General features: G+C 38.9%; 1 protein-coding gene across 4 annotated transcripts in view; it reads left to right on the top strand.

Annotated features, from left to right (window-relative positions):
* Positions 1 to 16,035, top strand: part of LOC143029188 (ADP-ribosylation factor-like protein 4C) — a 171,820-nt gene that overhangs the window by 137,761 nt on the left and 18,024 nt on the right. For all 4 annotated transcript variants that reach the window (XM_076191730.1, XM_076191733.1, XM_076191731.1 and 1 more), the window contains exon 4: positions 12,834 to 12,950. In XM_076191730.1, coding sequence (XP_076047845.1) covers positions 12,834 to 12,950 — 117 coding nt within the window. The remainder of the gene's footprint in view (positions 1 to 12,833; positions 12,951 to 16,035) is intronic.

Raw genomic sequence — 16,035 nt, 5'->3', positions numbered from 1 at the left:
TTATTATTATTATTATTATTATTATTATTGTTGTTGTTGTTGTTGTTGTTGTTGTTGTTGTTGTTGTTGTTGTTGTTATCATCATCATCATCATCATCATCATCATCATCATCATCATCATCATCATCATCATCATCATCATTATTATTATTATTATTATTATTATTATTATTATTATTATTATTATTATTATTATTATTATTATTATTATTATTATTATTATTATTATTATTGCTGAGCAAGGGAATTAAGGGTTGGGGACAGGATTTGGACTAGGAATGGGGTTAGGATAAGGGTTAAAGGTGGGATCAGAATTAGGTTCTATATACATATATATTGGACTTATTTTAGCATCTCGTAGTACGTCAATGACTGCTAGGCAAACTTTCGGCATAGAAATAATTGACAGTGAGAGATACTGTCTGTACATGTGTGGTATAAATAGTAAAGGCTCTGTCACACTACGCCTCAAATCGTGAAGAACAACTGTCTCCGGCGATCCTTGCAACACACTCAAATTCGGGCGCGCGGGACACTAGACTCGTGCCAATGTCCTCTCAGCAGTGGTGGATTGGTGAGGCGCAATAGAAGACCCACCAAACCGCCTCACTCATCATGTCACAGAAGTCGCAACTCTACTGGCACCGTGAGGACGTTATTCAACTTATAGAACTGTACAAAGACAACTTGTATTTGTAGCAAGTGAAACATCACCGTGCGTCATTCACCCACGGCAATGAGTCACCGTTTGAATACAGGCCGGGTAAAAGGCGCGTGCTTTTTTACACCCGCGCCAGACCACCCTGACTCAAAGGACATTACGTTGCCTGTCTCCTGAGGCTAGGGAGCGCAGTGTCGTAAAATTAATTTATTGATTGAATTGATAGATATATAAATAAATAAATAAACCATCTGATTTTTGTTGCCCTAACGGTCATTCGTGTCGTTATTACTAGTCGATGGACAAATTATGTAAAGAAAATAATTAGTATCATCCACACTAATCAGAGAAAACTTCTTGAATAGTAATTGGTCATCGACTAGTAACTTAAAAAATGCACAATCTGTGTTTTATTTCTTTGTTTATTTTGTGTTTATATATCTATTTATTAATTTGTTCGTTTTATTTCTCGAATGCAGTTGTTACGAAGGAGTTTGTAGGTTAAGCAAAAAATGTAGTATGTAACAGTTTCATATAGTTACACAGACCCGTCTGTGTGGAGAGGTTATGATGCCCAGCCTGAGGGCAACCAGGGTAGTAGTTTGGAGTTCTAAAGCAAGGCCTGCTCAAGGGTAGTCGTTTATGTTTTCCTCGTTGATTTGTCCATCATTCTTATCTACCTCAGAACTACCTCGAACTAGTGTGATGTGAACAGTGAATGACCCGTGTTTAAAATAGGGTGAGAGAAAATAACAAATAGACGAAATATGAGTAAAAGATAAAAATATGGTGATCGTTGTCGTGTCTGGCTATGGTGTATTACAGTAAATATTTCGTCTGTGATCTCATGTGGTTTGTGTTATATCATGCTAGTACTGCTATTGAAAGAAATAGCGTATGTATTTCCACAGTGTACGAGAAGTAGTGAAATATACGTGGAAAAGCGAGTTTAGTACTTAATTTCGTATTTCCTCTCTGAGTAATTGCTTGAGATGGAAACCTATCAAAACCCTTCCCTTAGTATTGCAAGAAACGTCTAGGTTCGTTGCACAGTGTCACACCAAATACGCAGCAGCAGCAGTCGTCTTCTCAGACATCAGTTTGACAACTAGCCCAGTATTTGAATATGTGGACACGGTTTTGGGGCATTTAACATAGAAAATGTCAAATAGTATGGTTACATGAACCAACAAGGCGTCCGCAGGAAATTTTGTAGGGGGGCAAACTTAAAGATATTATACATGTATGGTTAATGATATAGGGTTATATTTACATAGGCATATATTAACATTATCTACATGAGTTACATTTTGAATTTAATCAAATTCACAATATACGTATACATCGGACTAACCAGACGAAAATCAACCATACACTGATATTCTGCAACTTAGAAAATTAATGACATTGTATGTAACGACCGGCAAACTTTCAAACACCTTAGATTTCTAGGGGTGACAACTACCCCCCTTGCTCCCCCCCCCCGACGCCCATGTGAACCAACAATGTCGCCTATATAGCTGAGAGCATCAGTCTTGACTTAAAACCATATTTAGCAAATATGTTGAAAGCTACGCAGGTCGTATGCTACATGTTGGCTGTGTTGCTTCTGTAGAAACACGCTTCCCCAGAGCAATGGCATAACAAAAGGAGATGGGAATAATTGGAAGAACAACAGATAACGTAGGCAAACATGCTTACGTCCCCCCCCCTCTCTCTCTCTCTCTCTCTATCTCTATCTCTCTCTCTCTCTCTCTCTCTCTCTCTCTCTCTCTCTCTCTCTCTATCTATCTATCTATCTCTATCTATCTATCTCTATGAGTTCCACCTCTGATAGTAATTTCTTGATAAATGCATACATACATACATACATATCCCAAGGGCTTTTTCCCCCTTACAAGAGAGGTAGCCAAAGTCAAAGGCATAAACCCTCTCCCATTCCCACGTACTCCACTCCCATTCACTCCTCCCTCTCTCTTTTCTTGTCTCCTCCTGCCCCATACAGTGCTGTCCGCACAATCACCCCTTCATACAATCTTCTCTTATCATCCATTTCCAAATTTTATATCTCATTACACTTTTTAATCCACCAAGGAATTTACTTGCTTCTCTCAATCTACATTCTATCTCCACCTCCACTCCTCCATTTCCCTACACATCGCCCCCAAGTATCTAAAGCTCTCCACTTCCTCCAGACTCTCTTAATACTCACCTCCAATTTTCTGCCATCCTTTACCCTTTGTACATCTCATCACCTTACTTTTACCCGCATTTATCTTTACTTCTTTCTTTCACACACCTTCCCAAACTCAAAGGATTGCAAAGGAGAAGCATCCCAACAGAAGACGTTTTGGTTCATAACTAGGTCTGATGCAAAAAAAAAAAAAAAAAAAAAAAAAAAATAGATAAATGAATAATAATAATAATAATAATAATAATAATAATAATAATAATAATAATAATAATAATAATAATAATAATAGTAATAATAATAATAATAGTAATAATAATGATAATAATAATAATAATAATAATAATAATAATAATAATAATAATAATAATAATAATAATAATAATAATAATTATAATAATAATAAAAAATAACATACATACATACATACATATACCAAGGCTTTTTCCACTTTACAAGGGAGGTAGCCAAAAAGGAAAAGGCATAAAATAATTTCCACCCATTCCATCCCTGAATACACTCCACACCCCTCCACCCTCCCTCTTATCTTAGCACCTCCTGGATGACGGGTCATCCCTGCACCTTGTCCACTGCCCTGGGTCAGAAACAGTGTCGCAAGACACAGCACATCCACAGCAAGGCCGCTTCATTAAATCGGCAACCCCCGCTCTCCGTCCCCCCATTGCATAAAAGGAGATGGGCTGCGTCAAATTTTGCTCACACATACTACCTCACCCCCGTCCCCCCGCCCATTCCACCTCATGCAATCACATCATCATCCATATACAACCATTCTCCATTCACCCCTGTCTTCTGTCCTCTCCCATCCTTCCTCAACAGACATTCCCCTCTTCCCCAAAGCCCCCTTCACCCCATCCATCCACCTCATCCTAGGACGTCCCCTCATGTTCACTCCCTCCACATCTGCCTTCCATACCTCTTTTACTAGTCTTTCTTCACTCATTCTTTTCATGTGTCCAAACCATCCTAATATTCTTTCATCAACCCTATCTCCCAGCTCCCTTTCCACCCCTGTTCTCCTCCTCACCTCCTCATTTCTCACTCTATCTAGCCTAGTAACCCCCATCATACTTCTCAGACACCTCATCTCAAACACATTCAAACTCCTTCTCTCTTCCTCTCTTATGTTCCATGTTTCTGCCCCATACAGTGCTGTTGGCACAATCACTCCTTCATACAGTCTCCTCTTAGCATCCATTCCCAAATGTCTATTCCTCATTACACTCTTTAATCCACCAAGGCATTTACTCGCTTCTCTCAATCTACATTCTACCTCCACCTTCACTCCACCTTTTCCTGCCACATTTGCACCCAAGTATCTAAAACTATCCACTTACTCCAGTCGCTCTCCCTTAATGCTCACTTCCAGTCTACTGCCACTTTCACCCCTTGTACATCTCATCACCTTACTTTTACCCACACTTATCTTCAGCTTTCTTCTATCACACACTCTCCCAAACTCTGCCACCAACTTCCTCAATTCCTCCTCCGATCCTGCCACAAGCGCAGTGTCGTCCGCAAACAACAGCTGGCTCACCTCCCACTTTTCTCCGTTTTCTTTAACCGTCTCCAATCCCTGACCCACTACCCTTGCATTTACCTCTCGCACCACCCCATCCATGTATAAGTTGAACAGCCAGGGCGACATAACGCATCCTTGACGAAGTCCCACCTTTACCTCGAACCACTCACTCTCTCCATTTGTAATCCTGACACAAGCTCTACTACCCTCATAAAAACTCTTGACAGCTCCTAGAAGCTTTCCTCCTATCCCGTATATCTGCATAACCTCCCACATTGCCTTTCTGTCTACCCTATCGTAAGCCTTTTCCAGATCCATAAAAGACCAAAAAACTTCCTTCCCCTTTCCTATAGTTTTCTCACATATGTCTTACCACAAAAATCTGATCTACACAACCTCTACCTGTCTTAAATCCACACTGTTCCTCACCAATTACTCCTTCTGTTCCTCTCCTAATCCTCTCAATCAAGATCCTCCCATAAGCCTTCCCAACTACACTCAACAAGCTAATCCCTCTGAAACTACTACATTCACACTTGTCCCTTTTTCCCTTGTAAAGTGGAACTATACAGGCACTCCTCCAGTCCTCCGGCACTCTACCCTCTCTCCAGCAAACATTAAATAACCTCACCAGCCAGTCCACCATCACTGTACCTCCCTTTTTCAGACGTTCTGCATGGCATCCATCCAGATCAGGTGCCTTACCTGCTTTCATCATCTTAACAACTGCCTTCACCTCATTCTTCCTTATTTCTCCTCCATTCTCCTCACTCATCACTCTCGTTGTCTTCACATTTCCCACTGCAGCTATCTTTCCCTCCCTATCCTCCTTCACATTTAGCAACTCCCTAAAATATTGAGCCCATCTTCCCCCTACTGCCTTCTCTTCCATTATCATCTCTCCATCTGCACCTTTTACCTTTTCTTCTCTACTTGATTCGCTTCCTCTTGCTCTCTTAATTTCTTTCCAAAACATCTTTTTATTACTTTCAAAATTTTCTGTCAAACTCTTACCCCATTTCACATCTGCTCTCTTCTTTGCAACCGTTACCTTTTGCTTTACTTCTCTTTTCTTTTCTTTGTACCTCTCATATGACTCCCTCGTCCTATTTTGTAACCAATCTGTGAAAGCTTGCTTCTTCTCTTCTACAACTTTTTTTGTTTCCTCATCCCACAATTCACTACTCTTCCTTCTATTTCCTCCTGTCCTTCTTGTTCCACACACCATCCTTGCACACTTTATGACTCCCTCCTTGAACCATCCCCATTCCTCCTCCACACCTAGCTCTATTCCTTTACTCCCTCCCACTCCTCCTTCAGCTTCTTTTCGTACTCCTTTTCCTTTTCATTTAAAGAGTTCACTCTAAGAACCTCCTTACCTTTTGTCCCTTTCCTCTTTCTCCGTCTATCCTCCACTCTCAGCTTACCTTCCACCAAAAAATTATCTGATATTCCCCACCCTCTCCCCTTGGCACATGTACATCCTTAACTCTTCCTATCATAATCCTATTTACCACTACATAATCCATTAACGCTCTATCTACCACCCTTCCATCCACCACCCTCTCCCATGTGTACTTATGCTTGACTTTCTTCCGAAACACTGTATTTGCTATCATCAACTCTCTTTCTAGACACATTTCCACCATCAACTCTCCACTACGATTCTTTCCTGGAACTCCACATTTCCCAACCACTCCATCAATTGGACCCTAACATTAAGGTCTCCCAGTACTATTACATTGACATTTCTCCCTAAATCCTCTATGCACTCATTTAAATATATCCAAAAGCCCTCCCTTTCTTCACTCTTCTCACTGCCAGGCCCATATGCACTTACAAAGAACCACATCTCCCTTCCCAGTTTCATCTTCATCCACATTATCCTTGAGGAAACCTCCTTCCACTCCACTACACGTTTATTTATCTCTTCACTTACTAGAATAGCCACCCCTTCCCTCCCTCGCCCTCTCTTCACTCCTGATAACCTCCCACTTACATTCCCAAACTTACACTCACCCTTCCCTTTCAACTTAGTTTCACTCAAAGCCAACACATCCATCTTTCTTCTCACAAACATACTACCTATCTCTTCCCTTTTACTCTCATCTGTACCACATCCACGCACATTAAGAGACCCAACCATTAGGGTGCTGTTCCGAAAACTCCCAGACCCTCTTATGCCTTTACTTTTTCTTTTAGGAATGTCCCCTGTGGGGCTACAAGGAGAAGGATGCCTAGTCCCAATCTCCGTCCATTTCTTTTCGCCTCTTACGATCCAAGTGGAAATACTTGGTGGCAGTATTCTTTTCCCTCACCACAGGGAATTCCCCCACCACAGAAAAAGAATACTCAGAGAAATGGTACAGGACAGCAACAAGGGGTTGGGTGACAGCATAACGGAGGGACAGTCGTAGTATAAAAGTGTCATCATTTCTCTATGAACAGAGTTTTCCTCTATCATAGACAAAATGATGTGTGGCTCTGGTACGTAGGGGCGCCCCATATAGACCCTAAAGTATCAACTGCATGCTACTTTGCCACAAAAACAAGCAGCCAATACCCCCGACGTTGAAAATAATGATAAATAAATAAATAATGATAAATAAATAAATAAGAATTATTATAATATAAATAATAAATAAGATAAGTAAATGAATAAATAGGTAAGTTATATAATAAAAAAAATAGGTAAATAGTAAATAATAATAAAATGACAGATAAATAATAATAAATGATAATCAAAGAAATAAAAGTAAACAGACAATAACAAACAAATAAATAAATAATATAAAATAAATGGCAGTCATTACAGCATCTTGCTTAGGTGTTTATCTAAACCAGAAGTTCCCAAACTTTTCAGCTCATCGACCCCCTAGTAAAGTTTAAGATTTTCTATAGACCCCCAAACTATTAATTCACGAATTATGTCAGTTTATTATTATTATTGGTGTTGTTATTGTTATTAATGCTAGTAATATTATTATTATTATTATTATTATTATTATTATTATTATTATTATTATTATTATTATTATTATTATTATTATTATTATTATTATTATTATTATTATTATTATCATTATTATTATTATTATTATCATTATTATTATAGTTGTTATTATCATTATCTTTATTATTATTTGAAATAAGTATTTCTAATTTACCAACAGCTTAGAGTGATATCATATATTCTTCATTATATTACTATAAGTAATATTCAAGCCAATAATATTACACAAGCTCGTCATCTTGTATGTGAGATTCTCTCTACATGCAAAATAATGGGGAGGATTTTCGGCTCAGAGTGAACTGACATGATTTTTCTTTAAGTTTAGATATTGGTTGGTCAATTATTCTCACTCTTTCAGTACGGGAAGAGAACAGGATCATTTCATGCTAACCATTTAATTATAAAGACTGCCTTTCGACCCTATAGCAATTTACTGACCCCTTTCGACCCCCTAGTCATCTACTGGCCCCCTTTCGACTCCTTGGATGGTCTCATCGACCCCTGCGGGTCGATATCGACCACTTTAAGAACCCCTGATCTAAACGAATCTTAAAGCTCCGAACTTAAATACATTGCACTGCCTTTGCAGGAAGTTTATTCCATTCACTAACTACACGGTTGGCGAAGTTGTTTCTATCCACTTCCAAATTAAATATATTTCCTAACAGTTTGATACCATTATTTCTCGTCGGATTCTTGTCCAGTGTGAAAATTTTGTCACCTTTGATGTTGTCAATTCCCTTTAGAATCCTAACGACCTGTATCAAGTCACCTCTGAATCTACACTTTTTTAAGGGTAACAGATTGATATGTTTTAGTCGATTTTCGTGTGATTTATTCTTTATATTTGGAATCAGTTTTGTGGTTCGCCGTTATACTTTTTCCAATCTGTTCATGTCTTTAATGAGATTCGGTGACCATACGAGAACAGCATGTTCCAAATGTGGACGAACTAACGATTTATATAGCTCGTTAATGAGAGATGGATTTTTTAAGTCAAAAGATCGCGCAATCAGTCCTAGAATCTTATTTGCTTTTTCAGAGGCTGAAATACACTGCATAGATGATTTGAGATCATTACTGATAATTACGCCGAGATCCTTTTCACTATCCACTCTTGTTAGCGAATTTCCAAATAATTTGTTATCGTACTTACTGTTATTTTTACTTATGTGCATAACCTTGCACTTACTTGTGTTAAATCTAATTACTTGTGTTAAATTTAAGTACTTGTGTTAAATTTAATTACTTGTGTTAAATTTAAATTTGGATAAACGGATCCCTGTGGAACTCCATTCGTAACAATTTTCCATCCAGAAGTTTTGTCATTTAGAACTACTTTCTGTTTTCGATCGTTCAACCAATTACTAGTTCAACTTAATAGGCTACCACTTATTCCGTGTGAAGCTAATTTAGTAAGTAGTCTTTCGTGGGGAACGGTATCAAAAGCTTTTGCAAAGTCTAGATATATTAAATCTGTATTGTTTATCTTGTCATAATTCGTGATGACTGTGTTGTAGAATTCGAGTGAGTCACGCAAGAACGTTTTGGTCTGAATCCATGCTGGCTATATCTATCAAACAGTTACTTTCTAAATGATGTTCGAAAGCATATCTGATCATAGTTTCCATCGTTTTTCCTACGATTGAAGGAAACGTTAGCTAGATTCCATCCTCTTGGGACATCTCTTGATATGATGGATTTCTTGAAAATAATTTTTAATAGAACAACAATCTCATTTTTCAATTCTTTTAAGATTCTTGGATGCCAACCGTCAGGCCCTGGTGTCTTAATAAGCCCTCCTCTGATCCTGCTACAAACGCAGTGTCGTCAGCAAACAACAACTGGCTTTTCTCACATTTTCTCCATTTTTCTTTAACCATCTCTAATCACTGTCCTATTACCCTTGCATTTACCTCTCGCACTACCCCATCCATGTATAAATTGAACAGCCAGGGTGACATAACACATCCCTGACGAAATACCACATTTACTTCAAACCACTCACTCTCTTCATTCCTAATCCTAACACAAGCTGTACTACTCTCGTAAAAACTTTTGACTGCTCCTAACAGCTTTCCTACTATCCCATATATCTGCAATACCTCCCACAGTGTCTTTCTGTCTACCCTGCCATAAGCCTTTTACAAATGCATAACGGCCCAAAAACATCCTTACCTTTTCCCAAAGCTTTCTCAAATATCTGCCTTACCACAAAAACCTGATGCACGCAACCCCTACCTGTCCTAAACCCATACTGTTCCTCACCAATTACTCCCTCCGTTGCTCTCCTAATCCTCTCAATCAAAACCCTCTCATAAACCTTCCCAACTACACTCAGCAAACTGATCCCTCTGAAATGCTCACACTTGTCTCCTTTTCCTTTGTTAAACGGAACTATACATGCACTTCTCCAGTCCTCCGGCACTTTACCCTCTTTTAAACAAACATTAAACAACCTCACCAGCCAGTCCACCATCACTGTACCTCCCTTTTTTAGACACTCCGTATGACACCCATCCAATCCAGGTCCCTTGCCTGCTCTCATCATTTCAATAACTGTTTTCACCTCATCTTTTCTTACTTCTCCTCCATTTTCCTCACTCATCACTTTCATTATCTTAACACTTCCCACTACTACTACCTTTCCCTCCCTTCACATTTAGTAACTCCCTAAAATATTCTGCCCATATCCCTATTACTGTGTCTCTTCCATTATCATCTCTCCATCTGCACGCTTTACCTTCTCTTCTCTACTTGGTTCGCCTCCCCTTCTCTTCATTTCCTTCCAAAACATCTTTTTATTACTTTAAAAAAAAATTGTCATACTCTTACCCCATTTCACATCTGCTCTCCTTTTTCCCTCCTATATTCTATGCTTTACTTCTCTTCTCTTTTCTTCGTACCTCTCATATGATTCTCTCGTCCTATTTTGCAACCAATCTGTGAATGCTCGTTTCTTCTCTTCTACAACCTTCTTTGTTTCATCACCCCACCACTCACTACCCTTCCCTCTATTTCCCCCGTCCTCCTTGTTCCGCAAACCATCTTTACACACCTTGTGACTCCCTCCTTGAACCATCTCCATTCCTTCTCCACTCCTAGTTCTACTCTATCCTTCACTCCCTCCCACTTTTCTCTCAGCTTCTTCCTGTACTTCTCATTTTCTTTCTAATTTAAGCAGTTTACTCTAAGCGCCTCCCTACCTTCTGTCCTTTTCCTCTTTCTCCATCTATCTCTCACTCTCAGCTTACCTTCCACCAAAAAATTATCTGATATTCCCCCGCTTTCTCCCCTAAGGTCATATACATCCAAAACTCTTCCTAATTTTCTTCTAGTTACCACTATATAGCCCATTAAAGCCCTGCCACCCTTCCATCCACCACCCTCTCCAATGTGTTCTTATGTTTTACTTTTCCCTAAACAATGTATTTACTATCATCAACTCTTAGCTACACTCCCAAACTCAAACTCGCCCCTCCCTTTCAACTTAGTTTCATTAAGCACCAACATATCCATCCTTCTCACAAGCGTACTGCCTATCTCTTCCCTTTTACTCTCATTTGTACCACATCCACGCACATTAAAAGGCCCAAACCTTAGGGTTCTGGTTGGGAAAATCCTCCCAGACCCTCTTATGCTCTCTCTCTCTCTCTCTCTTAGGAATGTCCCCTTTGGGGCTAGAGAGAGCAGAGCGCCTAATCCTATACCCGTCCCGTTTTTTGTCGCCACGTATGACTCGAGCGGGAACACTCGGTGGCAGTATTCTTTCTCCCCTACCACAGGGTTCGAATAAACGATTATAAATAAATGAAAAAAGTATCAATTATAACAAAATATCTATGAATATAATACTTTCCACCATCATACTACGGGCAATAAAACTCCGTTACGTGTTCAAGATGTTTTAATGTTGATATACAGAAGAAAATGTAAAAATAAAGGTGAATGAATAAATTAATTATTGTGTACGTGTGCTTTCCTTGCTCTAGTTCTTCCAAACATAACTTGTCTAGCTCATATGTGCAGCATCTGCTAATGACAAACCATATGTTAATTCGAATAATTTGCCAACTATTCTCTATCTATATATATCTATTAATTTTTGCAGTAATTCACATGGCACACGTGCAACATATCTATTTATATATACCAAGGCCTTCTTCCCCCTTATAAGGGAGGTAGCCAGTCAAGACACACCTACTTCCACCCACTCCTCTCCCATCCACCACTGTTTCACTCTCATCTTATCTCCTCGTGAAAGAACGGTCATCCCTGTCTACTGCCCACTGACTGCATTGAGACTTAATATCTGTTCTGTGACCTCGGTCAGTAAAATCAGATTGCCAAGAACCCCGTACGGTGTGTTGATTGTGTAAGTACTATGAAGTCAATATGTCATGGGCTTTTGTGACATCATTTATTTATGATTAGATACTAATCTACACTGAAAGAAGGATGATAATAATCCTTTAACTTCTACAATTCCCCCTAAGTTTTTTTTTTCCATCCCCCTTAATTATCATTTTTAACGCCTAATTTATGACCCAACGTCTGTAGAGATACGGTATCTAAAGTTTGGTCGTTTCACGCTGGAACTGTTTTCATCATTTTTTTTTTTTTTTTTTTTATATATATTTAAGTACGGTTGATTTGAAGCGGCTTCGGTTACAATCTTTAATTTTTTTAATCTCCAACAGGGCTGTCGTTTCGTAGAATTTTGCACCAAAAACGTAGAAAAATAGCGGCATGTGGCAACTGCGTGAGGAAAAATTTTCTACATATCAGCGGGCTGTTCAAAACATTTAAAAACTTAAGCTGTTGTTTAAAAATCATATAACTAGTTATCAAATAATAGATGCTACGTCAAAATATATGACTTTTATTGGTAATTATGTTACTTATACAATATTGCACTCCAAAAGATACGTTTTTACGGTGTAGAAAAAATCTACGCTAAAGTTTCAGCTTTCTTTTTGCGATAATGATATAAAAAAATATTTTTATATTTTACTGAATATGTTAGGGCATGAGGGCCTCATATACATTCAAGAACGTATATGAAAAAAACTAGAACCAACATTTTGTCAAAGTTTGACAAGTATGTCTTGCTATGAAAGTCGGCACACGCCCGAGGAAAATGTATGCCCCGGTATGGCAACACTCCCATTATACACGGCAGTGTAGAAAACGCGGCAACCCTGATTTCCAAATGTTAAATTACTTTTGCATCCCATAACGAGAACCTGAATTACGAATTAAGAGATTCCTGTACAAACAGTGTTCAAATGCTCTTAGTGAATTCTAGAATACTGTAAACGAAATCGTCTATTTATTCAAATTGAGAAATTTGACGAAATCGAACTGGTGTGAGGCGGGCGTGAATGTAGAAGTGCAGGAAAAGTGACATTCATTGTATTTCCAGGTGCCTATTCTGGTTCTGGCCAACAAACAAGACCTCCCAGGCGCGAAAGACCCTCCAGAGATCGAACGGATACTTGGAATTGCTGAACTCGCCAATACACACCTCTGGCATATACAAGTGAGGAACTTAAGTTTAATGAAATGTATCATGGGAGGAATAGAGAGTTCAGGACAGGGAGCTTGTTAGTTTATTAGTCTGTCATGCTGTTCCTTGGACAATCACCAGCTGAGTGGAGAACCTGAGGAAAGACCCAAGGAAGGTGTGTTTTTCCTCCACACAGAAGGCTTTTTTTTGTATGGGTAGAACGGACATGTAGCAGAAAGTGACTGGTATTGTGCATGTGTGTTCTCCCTGAATAAGTTATCAGGCAAGCCTGAAATTGTGCAAACATGGTATGTATAGTCGTACTATCAACATCCTCTTTTATCTCTGCCCTGGAACTTGAACTTGAGTCTTTTGCATGTGAAGTGAGCTTGTTACAACTGAACCTTGGGCTATGGAGCTTCTTAGATGACTGCATGAATAACTTAAGCATAGATGAATGGTATTTTTATTAATCCTTGATATTGTAATTGTTGATTAAGTTTAGGTACAGCTTCATATAGAGTTGATTGAATGGTTAAGTGTTGTAGAAAAAAAATAAAAGTGGTGTATGGTTTAGTGCATATGTGTAGAATGGACAGAATTTGTGAAGTTTTATCTTGCCCATTATTTTTTTGTGAAACATATGTTTTTCTCCCTATTCTTAATGTGATTCAAGCAACTAACCTATGTCTGTCCTTGCAAGCAGGTGAGACAAAAATTCCCAATGCCAGATGAGACTAAAATTCACAAGGCCGGGTGAGACTAAGATTCACAAATACAGACTGAACTGCTTAATGCACAATGGGAATGTTGTGTAGGGAATATGCTTAACCTGGCTCGAGGCATGTGGTCCATTATTTTAGGCTCCCTTCTTCACTTGCACATTGTGCCACATTCCATTTCCACCAACATCTTGTTTTTCCCTGCTACAATGGTCATAATGAATAGAGAAGTGATCAAGGTACAATCTAGAAGTAAAGTAAAAGGATAAAGCCAAGATTTAGAGCTACAGTAGCTTATCACAGTGTAAGGTATGATAAGAATATGTGTAGGATCTTTCACTGTCTTAATATTGTGCAATGGAGCACAGTAAGAGAACAAAAGACAAAATTAGGACATGGTTAGAAAGATGAATATGTTAGGAATAAGGTCAATAATAGGTTATACACTCAGGAAGAGTCTCGTATGGGTAGCCCCCCAGGGAAAGAATTCAAGATAATGTTGAAACTAAACACTCATTCTAGGAAAGAGAGCAAGAAGACACTGAAAATATTTCACTGATGATGGGAAGGCCTCAGAAAAGAAAGCTGATGTAGTTAAACACCAAGGAAGTGAAGGGTGCCTGGAATCAATTATGGTCAAAGAAATTTTTTATCTTATGCACTTGAATAACTAGGTTACAAAAAAATAACAGTAGTTTTAGACAATAATTCTGGGCCCACATAATGATAAGGTGAGACTGATATCCAGTGTGCTGAAGCAGCAGGAAAACGAGGAAAGTTACCAGTTCTTCTTCTCCTTCCTCTTGTGAACAAGAGCTATTGTCTATTAATATATGAATTATTCATTGATGTCACATGAATTATAGGCTCCTTGTTTGCATGCTACTCCTCTGTACTGATTCTTGTGTTTTTCCTACACAAGGATATGTTATCATCACACTTTCTGTTGTGGTTATGTGTAAAAAAATTAATTGAGACATGGATACCTATTCAAATCATTGTCATTAGATTAATGCAAAGGTAGTGATATCACTGCTCAGTACAGTTGCTGCAATTCTTTGCTTCACAATTATCAATTTCATTCTTATTTTAGCAAGAACTTGGAGATGCAAGGAAATTTATTCTGCCCACTGTATTGAAGAATTTTGAAAGATGGATTTTCTAAAGGCTAACCTAAGTATTGTGCCTACAGAAGCTTGTTAGATATGAATCCAGGTTGAAGGGATTTATGATGCCACCACTAGCCCTAGATGTAAGCACCACACAGAAGACACAGAGCATCTCAATGTACATTGCAACACATTAAGATTCCCTTGACAGCATCACAGTATTTCTTCCATGAGTGATTTATGTGTCTGCTCAATAGCTAGCCAGTTACCTGGGAACTGTGAATCTCCTCCAAAAGAGATCAGGGGCAAAAGATTGAACAGTCAACACCGGTTTTGTGAACCTATGACCTACATATTGTTGATGATCCAGGACTGGATCTTGTATTAGATACACTGGTTAAGGAATTGTGCAGTATCAGACAATAGAGGGAAATATTCAGAGGAAAGAAAATGCAATATGGAATTAAAAAAAAAAGACAAATGAAATATTTATACCTACAGTGTGTGTATATATATATGTATGTGTGTGTGTGTATATATATATATATATATATATATATATATACACATACACACATATATACCAAAGGCTTTTCCCCCCTTACATGGGGGGTAGCCAAAAAGAAAAAGGCATAGAAACCACTCCCACCCATTCCATCCCCTACATATTCCACTCCCCTCCTTCCTCCTCCCTCCCTCTTATCTTGGCACCTCCTGGATGACGGGTCATCCCTGCATCCTGTCCACTGCTCTGGGTCAGAAGCAGTGTCGCAAGACACAGCACATCCACAGCAAGGCTGCTTCATTAATTCAGTGAACCCCCCTCTCCGTCCCCTCATGCAGAAAAGGAGAAGATGAAGAGAAATCCCTTTGGGCTGCATCAAATTATTTCTCATACATATTTCCTCACCCCCCCATCCCCCACTCACTCCCTCTCATGCATCACAGTATCATCCATACACAACCGTTCTCCATTCACCCCTACCTTCTCTCCTCTCCCATCCTTCCTTGACAGAGATTCCTCTCTTTTGTAATGCCCCTTTTACCCCATCCATCCATCTCATCCTAGGACACCCCCTCATATTCACTCCTTCCACTTCTGCCTTCCACACCTCTTTTACTAATCTTTCTTCACTCATTCTTTCCATGTGTCCAAACCATCCTTATACTCTTTCATCAACCATATCTCCCAACTCCCTTTCCACCCCTGTTCTCCTCCTCATCTCCTCATTTCTCACTCTCTCTAGCCTAGTAACCCCTATCATACTTCTCAGACATTTCATCTCA

The sequence above is a fragment of the Oratosquilla oratoria genome, chromosome 10 (assembly GCF_046742065.1).
Source record: "Oratosquilla oratoria isolate Oo_2021 chromosome 10, ASM4674206v1, whole genome shotgun sequence".
In the NCBI taxonomy this organism is placed as follows: Eukaryota; Metazoa; Arthropoda; class Malacostraca; order Stomatopoda; family Squillidae; genus Oratosquilla; species Oratosquilla oratoria.
The sequence above is the reverse complement of the archived record's forward strand: the minus strand, read 5'-3'. Positions and strand labels throughout refer to the sequence as shown.